Genomic DNA, 19266 nt, shown 5'->3' with positions numbered 1-19266 from the left:
TTTGTTCAGCAGCGCGGTGAAATCCGCCGTGCCTCCTTAACTGAGTGCTGGCACTCCAGAGTGGGGAGTGCAAAGGAGAGGGTCAGAAAGATTGGTGGGTGGGGATAGAAACCCTTTTGGGAGAGAGAGAGAGAAAGAGAGAGAGAGAGAAAAAAAAAACTTAAAAAAAAAAAAAAAAAATCACGTGTTTGGAGATCAAAGGAGATCCGCTTTGTAGAGGGGGAGGAGGAGGGGTGAGAAAGAAAGGGAGAGAGGGAGGGAGAAGGAGAGAGAGAGAGAGAGAGAGAGCGAGCGAGAGAGAGGGAGCGTTTGCAGGCAATGTAATTGACAAGGCTTGCAGTGGTGAAATAAACACGCTTCAGCCCGGGCGCAGCTTTTGGTGCACAATTCAGACTCTTTTGACGCATCGCACGTAACACGCAGAGACCTGATTACAATTACCTTCACCCGATTAATTAATCCGTGTGAAATTATGTCCCGATCGGCGCAGATCCAGCCGGCAAGATGATGATTTTACCAAGGAGAGGCTCAGATCGTGTACCCGACTCGGTGGTCCTGGTGATCCTCGCGGTTGCCGCTTCTCTTGGTTCGGTTTTCGCCAAGGATACTGCCTTTGTGGAAGTGGTTCTGTTCGAGTCCAGTCCCAATGGAGATTATACTACTTACACGACTGGCTTGCAGGGACGGTTCTCCAAAGCAGGAGCCACTATCAGCGCGGAGGGGGAGATCGTTCAAGTACGTATAAAGTGTGTTTTTTCCTTTCTTGCGGGAATGACAAGCTGCTGTGCTGAGGAACAGAACCGGGACACTGGATGCAATTTCAACAGTCTGGCCCTCTTCAAACTTTTTTTTTTTTTTTTTTTTTTCCACAGGGGCTGGAGGGGGGGGGGGATTGACAAGAGTTGTAGATGGTGTGTATGTGTATGTATGCAGGCGGTGTAAGGATGGTACTAAGCTTGCAAGCATATGCGGTCACAAGATGGCTCCTATCTTGTGGAATTCATTCACAGGGAAAACATGCTCTTGCAGGTTATTTTGTTGATGTCTCGAGCTCTCCTGAGTGCACGTTCCAGTGAATTACGCTTCTGTAGAAACACGCGCTCACCGGGAACCGCTTTCCTTAAAAGTTAGAAATCCTGCACCGCCTCTGTGGAGTTTGTAAACTTTCGAGCGAGCAGACTTTACGCATGTTCCTAGAGCAACTCGGCTACCAGGCTGCTTTACGAGCTTAGTGTTGACTCTGTGTCTGTTAAAGTGATGCGCTTTGAGCCAAATGCGCACGGTTAAACCCTAAATGTTAGTTTAGCTTAGCACAACGTTTGTTTTCATTGACCGTGCCGACGCGTAAACACGTACGTCCCCGCCGCCTGTAGCCTCTCTACAAGTAGCCTTCATCAACGCTGCTTTGAAGTTGCAGGACTTTGGTTCAGCCTTACTTATAACTCTTATAAGGCTTTAAAATGCTTTTTTTTTTCCCCCTTAAAGGAAAGAAGCCTTCATCTTTTATCTCATGGGCCTCATGAGTGATAGGCCTAAATAGAGTCGGCTGGAGCTGCTTATTCTTGGATCAGTCATCAAGCTTTGATGGAGTAGCCGAGTAGTCACTGAAATATGAAGCTTTTTTTTTTTTCTCCAAAGCCAAGAATTGACTTGCCTGCTCTTTGTAAGGAAGCAAAGAGTTGGAGTTACAGTCACGTCACAAACATATAATGTTTCATGTTGTATTTACTGACCTCTAACACTTCCTCTGTTATTGTTTGAAATGGACAGACACACAGCTCTCTGTAATGGGTTAGAGGACCCTTGAGTGTTGTGCTGTGTTTATTTGATGGGTATCCGACCTTTTGAAGGCTACACTGTTAACACGGAGGTATCTGTAAAATGTGTCTGCCACGGAAAGTTCATTTTGATTGAGTTTATGACTGATTGTTGGAGCCATTTTGGTAGGAAGGATTTTTTTCTGATGTTTACACTGTTGATTGGGTTATGAGGTGGTGAGAATGAGGGGGCCACTGCATGGACGGTTGGCCGTGAGACGCTGGTTGAGTTTTTGTTGTTTATTTCTTGTGTAAAAGTCAGTAGCTGCTGAAGTGTGACAACAGACTGAAGAAACTATTGCGTTCTATGAGATCATTGGTTTTTGGTGGCCAGCCAGGTTTCAAAACCGCCTTTGAAGCGAGAGAGAGAGAGAGAGAGAGTTGAGGGGCAGAGGGGGTGTAAATGTTGCAAAAAAAAACACATTTGGTTGTTCATCAAGTTCACCACGTTATCAACTGTAACAGAGAATTTCATGCTACACCCAAATGTGATTGCCAGGTTCAAGTAGACAGGCGCTTCATTTGCAAATGTTTCTTCATGTTAATATGTGTGCATAGCGAGTTTATACATGATTTAGAATCCCAATCAAACCCTCACAACTCTGCAATAATGTCTTCATCAACAACACAGCAGCATCTTGTCATTGCAAGTATGCCTTACTGTTTTCCACCAAAAATGCTTAATCTGACTTTGAAAGAAAGATGATACGTGGGAATCAAAGGAGGGGATACTCAGCATAAAAAAAAATGGCCCCTGTTTATACACACTGATGGCCGTTTGGCGCCACTCGGTAACCACACAGAAATATAGACCTCAGCTTTACATTGAAAACCACATCTATTTGGGTTTGCTTTCTTTGCTAACATAGCTTCTGACCACTTAGGGGCAGCTCGTATTTTGTCAGGCTATAATGAGGGACATTTTGTCCAGCAGGACGCACTGTCTTGAATTTCTTGCAACATATTTTCTACCCAGAATTTATGAAACTTGAAGCTGACGATGAATGACAACCGTACAACTTGAGGACTATAATTTTAAACCGGTATCAAATTCCCCACTTGAAAATTCTATACTTGTGAAATAACATGGCAGTAACGTGTTGGGACATTGCTGTGGTATTGTAACAGATATAGATTTACACTGAAATCTGGCTGAAGACAAATATTTAGATTGTGCGACCTCTGCAACCATTGCACTTGACTACTTTCTGCTCTCAAGGTTTGAGCCATCTTGTGCTCAGTGAATGGGGCGCTTGATTTGGTCTGCCTGAGGTTTACTAGGCCTTCTAGTCCTTTCCTCTGCTGTTTGAACAGAGCCCTGAGGGGTTTGTGTTACCTTGTGTGTGTTCAGTAGTGGTCAGACCTCAGCAGGTATGGGTTCAAATACAGGGGAGAGAGGGGGCTTGGCAACGTTCCTGAGCAAAGACCCGACCAAAATCAGCACTCATACACTCCTAACCCATCTCACTAATTCCCTAAAGCTATCGCCCTCTCAGCTCTGACCAAAGAGTGCGAAAATGTGGCAAATACTGCCGGGGCCAAAAATAATACATTAACTTCATTTTTTTCCTTGCTCTGTTCTTTTTTTTTGGAAGGGGGGGGGGGGGGGGGGGGGGGGTCTGGTCACAGCCAGCCTCAGGCTTCCCCAAAGCCAGCTCCATGTTACTCCAATTCAGCTCTGTAATAGGAAAGTAATCAATGTCTCCTTAAATCATTCTATCATGACTGTGTGTATGTGTGTGTGTGTGTGCATCAACAGGCATTTCTCTAGTGTGTGTGTGTGTGTGTGTGTGTGTGTGTGTGTGTGTGTGCATCAACAGGCATTTCTCTAGTGTGTGTGTGTGTGCATCAACAGGCATTTCTCTAGTGTGTGTGTGTGTGCATCAACAGGCATTCGTCTAAGACAACTTTAAGAGCAGCTCTTGGCAACCGGAGTATTATAGGTTTTCTGTCCTGCTGGGTAGTTAATTGTATTCACCTAGATTACAGTACTTCCTCGATGGCCCTGTTCAATGAAAACTGGCTGTGCTTTGGGCCCGGGAAGTTCTGATTTGGAGGAAGTGGACTACTATAAATATTACACATTATACATAGCTTAAAAGTAAGTATTGACCTGCCAAATCTTTCCGAATACGGGCAGCAGTTTGACTTGGGTTAAGCCTGTTAGGCAGGGCTACAAAGGCCCAACCTAATTGTCCCCTGACTGAGTTACCCAGGTCAAACCTGGATTGGCAGAGATAGACAGAGCCAGTTGTGACTGAACGCTTTTTGTTTCTTTGATGTAATGATATTTCTGGACTCACCTCTGCACGCAGGACACTCACATTGTCAGCTGTCATGTTATTCACATTCCCATCATTGTTGACAGTGCACACGCATTGCTTTACTAATTCAATGTGAAGGGGAAAGATCATCTGCTGCTCATCATTCTCTATTGTCTCCCTGATGCCAAATCATCTTTCCTGTAGCGAGATGAGCAGTGCATCAACGCACATCTGCCTCTGATTTCCAGTGGGCCCGCGCCGTCAGCATGTGAGTGAGGAGCTCAGGCAGGGACGTGGCAGGGGCACCCAGAGGACCAGATGGGACTCGCAGCGTAGTCGGCCAGAACCCAGAGGGAATAACGTGGCTTTTGCCGACTTCCTCTCAGAAGGGACACAGAGAAAGAGGACATCCTCTGAATCCAGCATCAGGAAGAAGATGATTTAGCTTCCCAACACCCATGAGCTTGCTTCACCTTTGAACTTCATCCCCATGCACATGAAGTGCCAGCAACTATAGCCTGGGAGGCTTCATGATGTGGTTCTTTGAAAGTGGCAGTTTTTCACTGACTGGATGTGCAGGGGGAAAGTGGTGGTTTCGAGTTAAGACAACGATGAGCTTAAATACTGGAGCTCCTACCTTGGAGTTGGCAACAGTTGTGTCGCGCTGCATTTAGACTATAATGAGAGCTTTAGTGGTTTAAGGCATCCAGCGCGCTTTCTCACCACAGGCTGGAAACCCCAAGAGGCCAAAATGGGACGGCCCGAGACGGGAGGTGCCAGGGACTGGGCCACTCCCAGCACCAAAGCAACAGTAGCAGTACACAAATGCTGGTTTAAAAGGTTTAAAGTTCTGCTCCGTACTTTTTTCCATTTATTGGCTTGGCGGTCTCAGCTGTATTTTAAGCGCTATCGTCTCGTAACCGCCACCCTGTTTCACTTTCATGTGCCAGCCAAAGTAATTTGAGGCTGCGTTTCCCCCCCTTTTTTCGGAAAAGAACAGACTTAACTGTTATTCTCTTTCTGTTGCTCAACGCCCCCCCCCCCCCCCCCCCAAACACACACTCCCACCCCCCACCTCCCGTCTGTTCTTTTGATTTAGCCAAAGTTGTCATGCGTCGTATATTGCACAAAAATGACTTCAAGTCAGGATTGCACATATTTTGTGAAAGAAGCATTACTGCACATTTACTTGCCATATTAGCGTACTTGAAATAACCATTCCATTTACTAAATGAGGTTGACGTCGAGTAATGATCAACTTATTCAGAAGCTCACAGATATGTGAAATCCTTCAAATGTAAACAAATAGAAATACTATTTTTAGCAATGAACTGAGTGCTCTGCTTGCCAGGAGGGAACGATCCGGGGTATGTCATCGTCAAGCACTTATCATGCTGTTGAGTCAGTACATTTTCATCCAGGCTTCTTTTAATTGGCCACATTATCTCCCAAATCGGCAACCCCTTTTTCCCTCCAATGCACGTGGCTCTTTCCCCTCCCAGTGTCTCGTTCCCACTAACTGCACTGCTCCACCTGGAACAAGTGCATGTCGGTACTGGTGGCCCCAGTAGCTATATTAGTTTCCACTGGGCTGAGTGGCTGAGCCGATCTTTGATGTTCCACTCAAAGAGAGATTAGCAGGCAGTAAGTGCTTGCTACTGCCTTCACTCCAGCATCCATGCATGCCTCTCCCAGGAGAACCCTATTCCCCAACGTCACCCAAGCTCTCCCTGATCTGCTATTGATTATGTGTCCGAGCTCATTTGTATGAACGTCTTGTGTTTGTCCTCTACGTAACACTCCAGATGATGAGGAAATGTAAATTCAGCTCTACCCCGAGGCTGTGATTCTTCTATGATGAGTGCTGGGAAATGTGACCTAAGTTAATGTCATATTATAATGATGAAAAACAGATTTTTCACAATGCCTGTCTTCTTTTTTTTTTTTTTTTTTTTTAATTATTAATTCACAAGTTCATTGTTTGAAGATAAAGATGAAGAAAGGCCAGAATGGGTTCCCTTTCTGACGAGGCTGTTTGATGAAACAGCACTGAAAGGCCCAGTCTGTCCCCTCAGCCCATATTTTTATCCACTGACTCAGAGGGTCTGCAAAACAAAGGCTAAGGGGTCGAGGGTTATGAAATGACAATACTAACAGTGGCCCATCCAGGCAGAGGCATGCTTTGTTGTCAGCCAGGAATGTGCTGACTAACCGTGGAAGGCCACAACGCCAGCCTCCTCTTTTGTTGTACTTTTTTAGCCAATAGACTAGGAAGGTAGCTGTGCAGGGAGTCCATTTCACTCAGAGCACTACACACCATCTGCTTGGTTCTCCTCCTCCTGCCTCTCTTTACCCTCAGATCCTTGTGCCCTCTGTCCTCCCACTGCTCGCATTTGTTGTCATGAAAGGAAAAGCCTTATCAAACACCTTTCACACTTAGTTCAAGAAAAAGGGTTCAAAGGTTTTCCCTTTGTGTACATCATTACATAATTATCTCCCGCTCATGATAAAATATCCTGTTGCTTTTTTTTAAGCAAGAAGAGCCAGCCCGTCTGACATTTTGATATATACTGATGTTTTTTCAGCACGTGTTGCAATTTCTCTGATTATCGTTTTAGGAAGTCATTACTGCTTATGTGAACATATTCACCTACAGTTCTGGGCATCATGTTCATGATGTGAGGCTTCACCTGACAGAACCTCTGATAGAATCCCTGATGTTATGATGTTTCTTTTTAATGGATCCCAACACAGCCGGCGGCAAAGGTGCCAGGCTGAGACAAATCAGGTTCAGGTGGAATCTGCTATCCCATCATGTTCATCATGTCCCCTACCTTCTTGACCTACATCGAAATCTAGAGGCTCCTTGCCTGTGAGTGTATGCAGGTAGTTGTTCCAGTAATGAGGCAGATCCAGGCTTTAACACAATGGGGCCACAGTTATGATGGATTGGACATGCCTCTCCAGATGATAAGCCGGGTTAGCTTCTCATTTTTCTTCTTGCGGCGTGCTTGTAGCCACGTAGTGAAGATACATCACAACACCTTCCCGCCTCCTCCGCTTTCTCTCGCTGCGCCCTAGATTTTTGAAATGAAAAATGTGCTTTCTCTTAATTTGTTCCCGGTCTCTTGGACTGACTAAAGATATTGGGGGCACAGGATTTTATATTATGTGCCAGTAACTGAAGAATACTGGCACTCTTTTTTTTTTTTGCAGGGTAGCTCTTTTGTGCAGCTGCACCCACAGCAAAGATTTTGTTCTTGTTTCTCTAGTTGTTAGAGTCACACCTTCACCAACACATTCCAACTCCGCTCCAGAGAGAAGTCCCCAAGGCTCAGGTGTAACTTTTCCTTTTGGGATTCTACAAATATAGTACCTTTACAAGCATACCATACCAATAAAAGCTCTGTAGCATAGCCCTGGGCTTTGGTAAAGCCTCCACAATTCCTCCTGTCCTTCCCCTCGACCCCTGTCGGCAGCTCAGGCTTCGCTACGTCCCTCTCGAGCCCCTGGACCCTGATCAGGGCGGGGCCTGCAGGGTTGGGTGAATAGCTGCCGGGAGTCGTGCTGCGGGTGTAAACCACATGAATGTGCCGCCTGAGCAGATAGGATCAGGCGAGGCGGGGAGGCCTGGGAGGCCGCGACGCTTGGTGCAGCTCCACGCGCTCACATCAAAGGCAGTGCTGAAGGGGGGGGGAGGAGGGGGAGGTGGAGGGTAGGAGGGAAGAAAAGAGAGCATGAGGGTTGGGCCAAACTCTTCAAAGGCCTTCTCTGAGTAATGCCGGCCCTGATATGTGTCGCTGCAAAACTGAATGATGATGTAATTGCAGGCCTTGGAGCTAAATCCGCTCCCATACAAACAAAGGTGGAGGTGTTTCCTTGCACAAGCGCAGTCAGAAAAAATACTTTGAGTACGTTCAGCTGGAGCCAGAAACTTTGGAGCATCTTAAAGCTCACTTCCTGATGCTATGCTAACTTATATTGGTGGTGGTGGGGTGGGGTGGTGGGGTGGGGGACAGGGACTTTTATTTACGCTTCTGATGGAGGACTTGGAATTGTATCAGGTTTTTATCTGATTTAAGCAGATAGGCTAATCCACTGGGCGTTTCTAAAGTACACAACAGGTGGAACAGAGTTGACAGTGTCCTTTTGTAAAGTTTATACAGGGTCTTCTGTCGTGTGCGCAACTGCGTGAGGCGACGAGTGTGTCGCTGTATTTCCCCTTGTAGTGTGCGTTAAAACCAAGCCCTACCCCAGATTCTTTCAAAGTGGCCCAATGATCATCCAGCTGATAACTCATTGACAGCTCCCATGACAGTTAAGAGGCGCACACCACAGGAAGAGTATCTGCCCCCGAGAGAGAGAGAGCACGCTACAATAATTCACTGTTGTTGAATTTGGTTTGCCAAAGGTTATTTGCATGCCTCTGATTGAAGTTCTCTTAGCCCTTGTTGTGGGATTGTATGTCTCTTTGATGTTTAAATTAGCAGTAAACAGCTGCACTTTTATTTATTTGAAGTTCATGCGGAGGTCAGCCTTTTACCTCCTGCATCCTGGGTCGGACCCGGAACTCTGGGGATTGCTGCTCAAAGCCTTTGTTGCAGGTTGTAAAAGAAGAAACCTTCTTGTTTCGAGTATGCAGAGAGTAGTAATTCGGACTCTCAATAGACCATCCAGCCAAATTGCGACAATGCATACCAAGGCTTTCATGTAGAGCTGAAATAACAATTTTTTTTTTTTTACTTTTAGTCGCTTAGCAAGAAAATAATAAGCAAATGACAAAAAAACTATCTCAATTAGCATGTTCTGTTCCATCAAGATTCCCATTTAGATTAAAGAGGCATTATGTGGTTTTAGTAGAGAAATTTGAAAGTTGGAGAAATGAACAGATTATGTGGTATCTGTTCATAACTCTATACACAAACGTTTGTCCCTGGAACACTGTTTGAAGATAAAATGATACGGGAGAAGTTATGGTGGGGGGCCCGCAACAGATAAACAGTAACTCTCCTGGTTGCGTTTAAGCTTCAAACAGTATTCGAGGGACCCATTCTTAGAGTAAAGTTTGTGTATTTAATTCATAAAATATAGCATAGAATTGTTTCACTTCTCCAACTTTCAAATTTCACTGCCAAAACTCCACAGTGCACCTTTAAGGAACTTGAACACGAAACAATCATACGCTCTATACCCTCCTGTTTTAAGAACATTTTAAGCAGACTTTCCCTGAAATCTTCCTGATTTTCTTGTTCACACATGCGCCTAGCAGCGGGAGGCTTTCCCTGCAGACAGGAGGGGGATCTATCGAGGCAAGAAATTAGATCACAAAGAAAGTGGGGAGTCCGATGCATAATGACAACTTTGTATCAATGCTGTTTGTAGTTCGACATATTCACAACATAATTAATAGGAGTGGAAGAAAACAGAAGAGATGGTGATCACACTGGTCGGGTCTATTGTGTTGTGTGCCGGTTGCAGGATATAAAAACGTCACCACCTCCTGCTGCTCGCAGCTCACCCCAAGAATTTTAATTAGTACATCAGGTCATTTTTTTTTACGAGCACATAGTACTCTGGTGAAACCTTAAAGCCCTTCTGACTCTCTGAAGGATGTCTGTATGACGTTTTCTTGTGATTACATTTAGACATTTAAAAAAAAATAAAAGATCGGTGCATAAAGCTTACTTCACTTGCAATTCTTGCAGTTTCCAGTCTTTTATTCTGTAAGAATATTTAATTCCTGATGTTGTAAATCAGATGAGTTAACTATAGCATTGCCTCTATTTCACTGCCAGGTTGCAGAATGATTGTGCTTCTAGTGTGCTGCTGAAATGGAATGTAATGATCGGGATGGTGATCAAATGCAGCCCCAACCTGTGAACAGGTGTCGTTCCACAAAACACTGTAGGCTACATAAAGCAGGTAAAACTACTTAAACAATGCTTGTATCCAGGATTTATTTGAGGGTGTGAGTTTGCACCCTGTACACCATGCTTACCTGTAGGAGTACATCCATCCAATGTTGGTCAGTACAAAAAAATGACTTCGAGAGTCTTGAAAATATTTAGAAAGTTAGGCTGATAGTTATGGCATTTACCGTCATGCACATTCTAAAGCTCGCTGGCTCACTGTGAACCAGAGTGTATCTGAAAAGGTCAGAACAATTACTCCTGGCTAGCTGTGTCCATTTCTGTCCTCCTGTGATCCATCTGTTCACCTCTCATTGCCCCTGCATGTTGCTGTCATGAAAAAAATGTCAACGTGATGAATTCTTTCTGCACAGATTTCTTTTCAAAGTCGCAGGTGAACAATATGAGGGGAAATTTAGAAGAGTAAAATGTTATTTTTCTTTAAAGTCTAGTTAGATGGGGAACATCTTCGTTTGTGTGGCTGCTCTTTCACAGCCCCGCCCCTTTTCCAGTTTATTCAGATTCATCCTTCTGTCATATGTCAAAGTAAAACCTGCAATCGAATTGTTAAAAAAAAGGCACAGAGGAGATCTTGGCTTTTCTCTGCTTGGCAATGTATGTACAGTTTGTCTAAACACACTTGGCTGGTTAAAGATAACTTATCCTTGGACATGTCTTGGAATCTCATTTCTCAGAATGCTGTTTTGGGAGGAAGGAGAAATTGAGTGGGAGAAGATGGGAATGACAGAAAAAGATGGGCCAATACAGCCTTTCGCTATGCAGTCTGCATCCCACAGGCATGCGACAAAGTCAAATTGTCACCCCCTGGGTGACATGCATCCCGCAGGCATTTGGAAGAAAACAAATCTCAGGGATGTGGTTTTAAGATTTGGATGGTGGCTTCAGCGTCTCTCTCTGTCATTTAACAGACGAGGGACGACTTTCAATATGTATATTGTTGTTTTAGTAATGCTATAAATAAAGTTATAACGCTAACACGTTTTGGGAAATGAATGTATCGCTTTCTCAATGAAAATTGTCAGAGAAGATTGTCAGCACAAAGATATGTCTGTGGGATATGAAGCTACATGACAGGACTGTGAAATGTATCGGTAACATTTCTATTTCAATACTTTTGATAGATTTTGCAAAGATTAAACAAACAATAGCAAGTCCGTTCAGTTTTGAGGTACAAGAAGGGCAAATGTAACTTTCAAAAGAAGCCTTCCTGTTTCCAGTCTGTGCGTCCAGTCTGTCCAGTATGTGTAAACTAAGCTAATGGCCGCTGAATGAAACCTATTCTTTTCACGTTGGTAATCTTTGACAGCTTATCACAAATGCTTGATAAATACAACAAATATCCCTCCATAAAAGCTTCAAACATGTGCTTACATGCTTCCTCTCCTGCCCAACATTTATTGCAGTTGATTTGAGGTGTCTAACATTTGCAGCCATAGCATGATCAGTTTATTAGGAATAATGGATGATATGGACGGTGCTGTTCTTTAGATTTATTAACCACTGGACACATGGACTTTTCTGTTGAGATAAAGGGGTCTGCTGTTCTTCAAGGCAGCTTCATTACACCAGTAATTCAAATCTGATCTGACAAAACATGGGGGTCTTATCATTTCTCAGAGAGGAGGTAGAAAATGGAAACAATCTGAATCCACAATCTTTAATAAAAACCTATCTTAAGAGACTAATAAGGTTTTTCCTCACACAGATAAGGTTTTTTTCCAATGGCTTCCAATAAAAAAGCGCACCAGATTTTCACAGAAAGGCTTTCACCTGAATTTTACCGGAATGGCTTCACACTCCACTCAGGTTTTGTAGCACTGCTACCAAATGTTGGAACATGCCGGTGCCAGTGTTACAGTTACTAAGCTCGCCTGTTCCTAAATGTTCATGATTTGATTTTACACCCAACCATCCTTGTGCCTAACTTTAAACCATTTCCTGTTGGCAGCCACACATAGCATATTTGGGTCAGCTTTTCTGCAGCATTGCCTCAAGCACAGCTTATGGACAGAGGATTTGGTAAGCTATTGATGCATACATTGGTCATAATTATTGTTTTGCAAAAGCTGCAGCGAGAGGCGCCCATGCAGCGGAAAGCTTCAGAATTCAAATTAGAGTGTGGAATAGAACTTTAAAGTTGTGGCTATTTTCCATTATAGCATCTTAGAAAACTTCATCAGTTTGCACTCTGTCCCCCCCCTGTCAGTCCATGCAAACATTGCAAACCTTGATGCTTTTGCTTACCAGGCATGAAAACAGGAAGTCATCTTTTTTTTTTATTCCAAAACATTTTTAAGCAGAGTCGTGTATAATTGCATCACAGTGAAGCACAAAACAGATGACACTATTTTTTGTCTCATCTTTCCTCCCAATCTTTTCACATTTTTAAAATCTGTTTTCTACTTCCTTTCTCTCCTCTCACTCTGTTAAGCATGGGAGGGGAAAAGGGTGGTGGTGGTGGGGGGGGGGGGGTATTAATGTGAGACCACACATGCTGTGTCAATGTTTGCTAGAATAATTAGAGACAATGTGGGCCAATAACGGGAGGAGTGCGGTAACCTGAACTCACTTTGTTCTGCCCAGCCAGCAACACAAAAGCCATTCACAGACGCACAGATCCACAGGCTCAGAGCAGGAGGAGAACTGGAGCAGTACAAGGCCAGGAGGATCTGCAGGAAAATGGATTGGTTTCTATGGAACCCTAACTGCACACTCCTCGTTTCTTGTTTGTGTCCACTCAGTGTGATGCTGATGTCACCACAAAGGCCTTTTTTTTAAGCACTGTACATCCCTGCCACCCTCCTAAAAACACACGCTCTTGTCGCCCTCCGCAGTCGAACCAACACATGGTGCTGGCTTAGAGGGCCCTCTTTAACTAGAGGATATCCGGTATGCAAAGGGCCTGTGGATTCCTGACACGAGTGCTACAGCCGGACTCAGAGGTGACTTTCAGTGTAGCTGGACAACTGTTGGATTAACAGGACACTTTGTGTTGACTCCGAGCCAATAGGAGGAAGCCTTGCCAGGAGCAGGGCGTACTGGTCAAATGCAGACTATTAGATTCATTAGAACCATACTTACTAGTTCTTTGTGATCCCAGTCACGTCAAGCCAAGCCAAGCTGACACAAGGTACAAGAGTTTTAAAGCTCAATTTCAATTTTCTAAAGAGAGAATTTCCCCTCTAAATATTGATATAGAAAGAGAGAAAATTTAGAAAAAATCTATGTTCTCAGGTGTTGGTCGGTTGCAGGAACATGGAATTAGAAAATAATTAATACGCCGCACACGGGAAATGACTTCACTGTGACTGAAATGATTATATCTTGCATGGCAGGTACAAGAATTAGATCATATGCCAAAAGTTCCCGAAACAATGCATGCTAAAGATCGCAGCCACGGGTGTAGCAGAGTGGCCTGCTGCTGCACACACACACACACACACACACACACACACACACACACACACACACACACACACACACACACACACACACACACACACACACACACACACACACACACACACACACACACACACACACACACACACACACACACACACACACACACACACACACACACACACACACACACACACACACACTCCAGGGTGGACCAACTGGTTTATCCCCCCTTTGGTGTCCATCTTGAAAGGGGACACTGCTATGGGATGCATACATCCCCTGGAGGTCCCTGGTGTCATTGTGGCACCTGTCCCCTCTGCTCTCAGCTCATGTTGACAGCTCAGATTTATTTACATTCACTCTTGTTTTCCAGAGAACTGAACTGTGAAAAAAAAAAAAGAAAAAAAAAGAAAACTGCAGGGGTTTGGTTTGTGTCATCCTGAAGTCTATGGAGTTTGTGACAAGTAGGTTTTTTAAATGTTGGCAAAAAGTACTGCCCCTTTTTCAAATAAGATTCTGCACAGAAAGTAGTTTTCCCTTTTTTTTTTTTTAATGTGTCTAAAACCAGCTAAATTTTTAAAGTCTGGAGAGGAAAAACTGCTGTAGTGCTTACTAAATACAACAACAATGTTATGTACAATTGTAAGTTTGGACACACAGTACTATGTATTTATACTACCATGTTGTATTTATAGATATTTGTTTGCAAAGTTGATTGCAGTTTCCTTCTTGTTTGTTTTTTAGACAAACCACATGCGTCTCAAATCTCACAAGGAGATGTTTGGTCCAGAAATACTCTGTATAGAAGAGTTTGTTGTGTAACTTTTTGTCCATTCCTATTGATTGTAGTGGAGTTTTTTGTTTTGTTGACAGAACCTCCTCTTCACTCTGTTTTTTAGCCTTTAATCATTCTCAGATCCTCTCTCTCTCTCTCTGCCTCCTCCTCATTTCTCTTCTCTCACCGCTTCCTCACTTGCCTTCTTGTTTTCCCTCCTCATTCCTAACCTCCTTCCCTCTGTCTATTTCTCTCTCGCCTTTTTGTTCCTTTTCGACTTGGCTGATGTTTGTGCTGTTCTACTGGTGGCAATGTGTTCCTCATCACAGCTTGTGTTTCCTCTTATCTCGATTTCTTTTATCATCGGCCACCACACATGCCCAAGAGAAGGGGTGGAGGAGGAGGAGGAGGAGGGGGGCCAGCGGTGGGGCAGCTGATGCTATCAGCAGGTGGAGATTTCACCACCAAGTTCAGGGGCCCAGATTGGCCAGAGACCGGACAGGCCTGAAATGGCAAACATGAAATGGGAATCTGCACAATAGGATACCCACTGTATGTCGCACACCTGCCTTTTTAGCTTTCTTGAAATGACAAACAGTTTTTAATTGAAACATCCCAGGCAATCATTTTTCTCTCTCTTCGGATTTGTTTGTGAAATGAAGAGATTTGTTGGATGGTTATACCTTCTTTACCTAATTCGCAATGCTGGCGACTAGTAAAAATACAGCAATATCGAAACCTGTTTCTATACCATGGCAACAGAAAATGACCACCTGGGCACACAAAACTGGTTAATATAGTTATATTTGATTTTCCATCCTGTGCAAAGAGTCACTGAACACGTTCCAAAATTTAACATGATGTCAATGGTAATGAAAGGCAAAATAAATTAGATTTTCCCCCCAAAAAATAATGTATACCCAAAAATAAATTGTACTTGTAATTATTATTGATCATTAATAATCCAGGGGAAGCGTGTGCAGTGATTCTGCTCTCTTTCTGTATTTTCTCATTTGGGACACTTTATGGGCGTCAACATTTGTGCAGGGGTGTGACGCTCACAGTCCGCAGGGAGGGATTTAAAATGTGATGTCAGTCTACACACCTGACACACCCGACCAATTTAAGCAAAGACTTCTCAAAGAAACCAGTTGTTCACATTAAACATAACTTGCCTGGTTTTCAGAATCCTGGATGCCAACCTACCTTATCATGCTAAGCCTGGATATGCTAATTGGAAGTCCAACAGTACGCGCAACACTGGTGTGAAATCAATCTGATTGTTAGAAGAAACTGTCGTTACTGATGCACAACACAAAACAAAAAGCATCCCGTCATTCCCATCCTATAACAACCTTGTCCTCCGCCAGGCGTTAGGCAAATTTAAATCAAATGTGATCCGAGGATATACGGTGGATGTGAGGTCCTTGATTTGGAGGGAGTGCAGAGCAGGGATGTGGGGGAAGCGATTGTCGGTTTAACCAAAGCACAGGCTCACAAAAGCCTAAAATGATATCGCTGGTGGATATCTGGATGCTTGGGATGCCTTGGATGACTGCTGTACACTTTTGGCTTTGTCTTTGCGGGGATGAATAGAGGCCTCTGTGGTAGTGATGACAGGCTCCTCCGGGCTGGGCCCTGGCTGGCTGGCAGTCTAGGTGCTGGAGGTCGGGAGACTTCAGCTCTCTCATAGGGGCAGAGTCCCGACAGGGGATGCTGGTTGCCCTGGTTCTCCCTACAAAAGTTACTCTGTTCTCTGCCTATGACCATGCTTGTTATTGTGGCATGCCAGGTATATCTCTACACGAGGGCCCACAGTGCCAACCATATCCTCCACCTGTGTTTCAATGTTTTGACATGGTTATCATGGGAAGACAGACAACTGGTTTGGCTGATTTTTCAAGGCTGATATGATGGAAGTGAGGATATAGTTGAATTCAAACATAGCTGGCAACTTTTTAAATACGACAATATTTTGCCTATACTTTTATGTAGCATGTTTTCTTTCATTTTTATGTTGCAGTTGAGCTGACTGTGATGCTAGACCCATTTCAGACTGTATCAACAATTAAGTCCTATCAATCAATCAATTTAAGGCAAAACATGTCAAGACCTTTGTTTTGGTCTTTAAAGATGTACACTTTCTTTTAACAGGACAAATATAAACAGGCATTTGAAAACCTATACCAGTCACAATTTTTGGATAGAAAAGTTCTTTGATCACCTTTTTGTAGACTGAAGTAAAATGGGTTATTAAGAGTGCACTTAACTTGGCGACTATCTGAGATCTTGTTTTTCCCGTCTAACAGAAAGTTGCACTTTTTTAGCGGAGATGTGACGTTGATGGAACGGATCATAAACAGAAACAAGAAATCTTACAGCCGTTGTTAACCGGTGATGAGATGTAGTGTTGGGATACTAAGTAAAGGAGGGTGTTTTGAAGGAACGGAGTCACCATGGTTTCATCATACCTCATCCTGCTGTAATACAGTCAATTCAGTCAAACGTGAGGTAAACACACTGCTCACTGGACTGTGTTACACACTCTAACATGCTAGCAGCACACCCTGGAGACGCTTATGGCTTAGAATATAGCAGTGGTCTTTTCCTGTTATTTTGAATTATTAATGAAGTAGAACCTGTAAAAACTTCCAAGGAAAGGTTCCACAGGCGATGCACGAAGAGTGCGTGCTCTCCCGGCCCCTTCACATGCCCACCAAATTGATCGCGATCACGCATCTTGAAGATCCACAGAGCCCTTTTGATCTGTATGCTGTCCCTCCGGCTGATAGGCCACAGGATGCGAGCAGCCCCTCTGGTCTCCCATTTCAGTGTCACACATTTTTTCCTTAAGGACTATGAGGTCTTGACCCTCAGTTGCATAGGAATTTCATTTGCAAAAAATAGGCCAGACTTGCCAGGCTATTACAAATATCCACCATCCTCTCGTGTATTCTTGTGTTTATCATCCTTGGATCCCCTGATTTAAGTTTTCATCTTCAAGGTGTCAGGGTGAGGCGTATATTGATTTTGGCTGAAGCAGTAATAGAGAGACCTTCCAAGACCCCCTGACTTCCTCTGTCTTTTTAATAGTTTCATCACGCTGTTTATGCATTTCAAAATGGTCTATATTTCTTCATTTCTTTATTTCTATATGAGTCCAGCACAACAAATGCCTCGTTGGTCAAATCAACATAAAGAAGGATGCTCAACGTAACTTCCCTGCTACTGGGTTTAGAAAAAATAACAATTGTATCAAGTTGCTGTATAAATTAACTTAAAGTCATTTCTTTGAAGATGAAATTCTCAAACTGAAAGTGAATTCTACCACATGGTTTGGCTCATAGTTATGGTCAAACAATTGGCAATGTCGTCACATTCCTGTGCAACCAACATTGGGGTTCCAGAGAAAAAATCCTGTTGGCGTCTTTTAAGATCCTGTCTGATTTTCACTAACATTGGACTTTGGGGAAGGGCTTGCTATCGCTGTCCCTTTAACAGAAATAGTTTGGAACCCACAATCCTCTTAGATGTGAAGCCAAATGCCCCAGAGGTTACAGCCAGTGAAGTGGCTTCTTGATTCGAATAAAAAACAAATCAAACAACATGGATCCCTAGGGGTTTATAACACAAGAGTCATGAACTCTTGGGCTGATAAAATCGCTTCCAAATATCCCCATACAAAGGCATGGATGTGGGAGGAACTTGTTGGCTTTGATTGTATAATTTATAAGCCACAACTTGCAGAAGAGAGTAATGGGTGGGTGGAACAGCCCTCTGGACTGTGAAATGACCTGATCTGTAAAAGTTGGACATTACCTTGTCAAAGCGGCCCTGGCAACACTGACTGCAGGAAGTGCTTGTGTATAAAACAGGTTTGATGTTTAACTCTTCAGTGGCAGTTATCCCAAGGGTCTGCTTTATTCCATATCCAAAGCCTTCAACCCCACAACTCTCCATCCCCTTTTTCTTCCGCCCAATCAGCTCCTACCTCTGGCAATCCCACCAGCAAGACCGAGAGGAACAATACTACGTTTGTGCAATGCGCTGTGCTGGGTCTTCTGCTACACAAATGTTGGGGGCCATTCTGGTGCTGGCCTTGCATCTGGGACCAGACTGATAGTGACGTCATAAACACTGTGGGGGTGATCAGGGAACAAATCATCCTTTTATTGAGAGCTATATGGTAATCATTCCACATCAATCAAAGTTTACTTTTCTGTGTACCCTTTACCCCCCTGTGGACTATTTATTTAGCACGATCAGGGCTAAAGCACACATGTTTAAGGCGGTGCAGGCTTTGCAAAATGGTGTTGTCATGAAGGCATGACAGTCTTGTTTATGCCGATTTCCTTGCCTGTAATTGCCACTTATATTGTGGTAATATTTAAAGAGTGGTTTACACACCCAATGTCCTAAATAACTTGTTTTCATGGTGGTTTGGGTTGGTTATTTTACGTGTTTTTGCATTTTTGTGAAATCATGAAAATCAAAACCACCTAAGTGGAAGAGTCTTAAGCATATCCCCTCCCACAGTGGAATGTATGAAATCCACAGAACATGTCCTAAGGCGGTTGTGCGGATCGACAGGGTTGGAGATGAGGGGGATTGAATGGCTTGGTGACATGGATCCACACCTAGATCTTCGGCCAGCTTGGCCCTGAGGTGACTTGTAAAAGGATACACACATTCAAGCTTTTTTTTTCTTGAGGAGCAGTAAAAAGAGTCGGCTCACCCAAATAACAGAACTCCGCATGACCTTGTTCCTGTTATTCTGGATAATCCATATAACTAGCTGTTAACTGTTTTTATAGGGGACACTTTTTCTGCTAATACCCAAATCCTTTCAAATCCCTTATCAACTCTGTTCATGCTTAGCTTTAAACTTGATTCAACAGGAATTAAACATAAATGACTATATGTTGGATGTAACTCAAAGGTTTACATTTACTACTTCTTTTAGAACAGTGAGCTAATTGGCTTACTTATTGAGCAATACTCTTTAATAATAACACAGATGCAGACGGTGTCTCATTAGTTCAGATCAGTAAAACACATCTATACAAACATCTTTC

General features: G+C 43.6%; 1 protein-coding gene across 2 annotated transcripts in view; it reads left to right on the top strand.

Moving 5' to 3' along the window:
* The first annotated feature begins 279 nt into the window (after positions 1-279).
* The window catches only part of znrf3 (zinc and ring finger 3), a 69633-nt gene continuing 50646 nt past the window's right edge, over positions 280-19266 (top strand). For both annotated transcript variants that reach the window (XM_020636657.3, XM_020636656.3), the window contains exon 1: positions 280-735. In XM_020636657.3, coding sequence (XP_020492313.2) covers positions 505-735 — 231 coding nt within the window. In that variant the 5' untranslated portion in view covers positions 280-504. The remainder of the gene's footprint in view (positions 736-19266) is intronic.

The sequence above is a fragment of the Labrus bergylta genome, chromosome 2 (genome assembly GCF_963930695.1).
Source record: "Labrus bergylta chromosome 2, fLabBer1.1, whole genome shotgun sequence".
In the NCBI taxonomy this organism is placed as follows: domain Eukaryota; kingdom Metazoa; phylum Chordata; class Actinopteri; order Labriformes; family Labridae; genus Labrus; species Labrus bergylta.
Note: the sequence above shows the minus strand (reverse complement) of the source record. Positions and strands in the feature narration are given on the sequence as shown.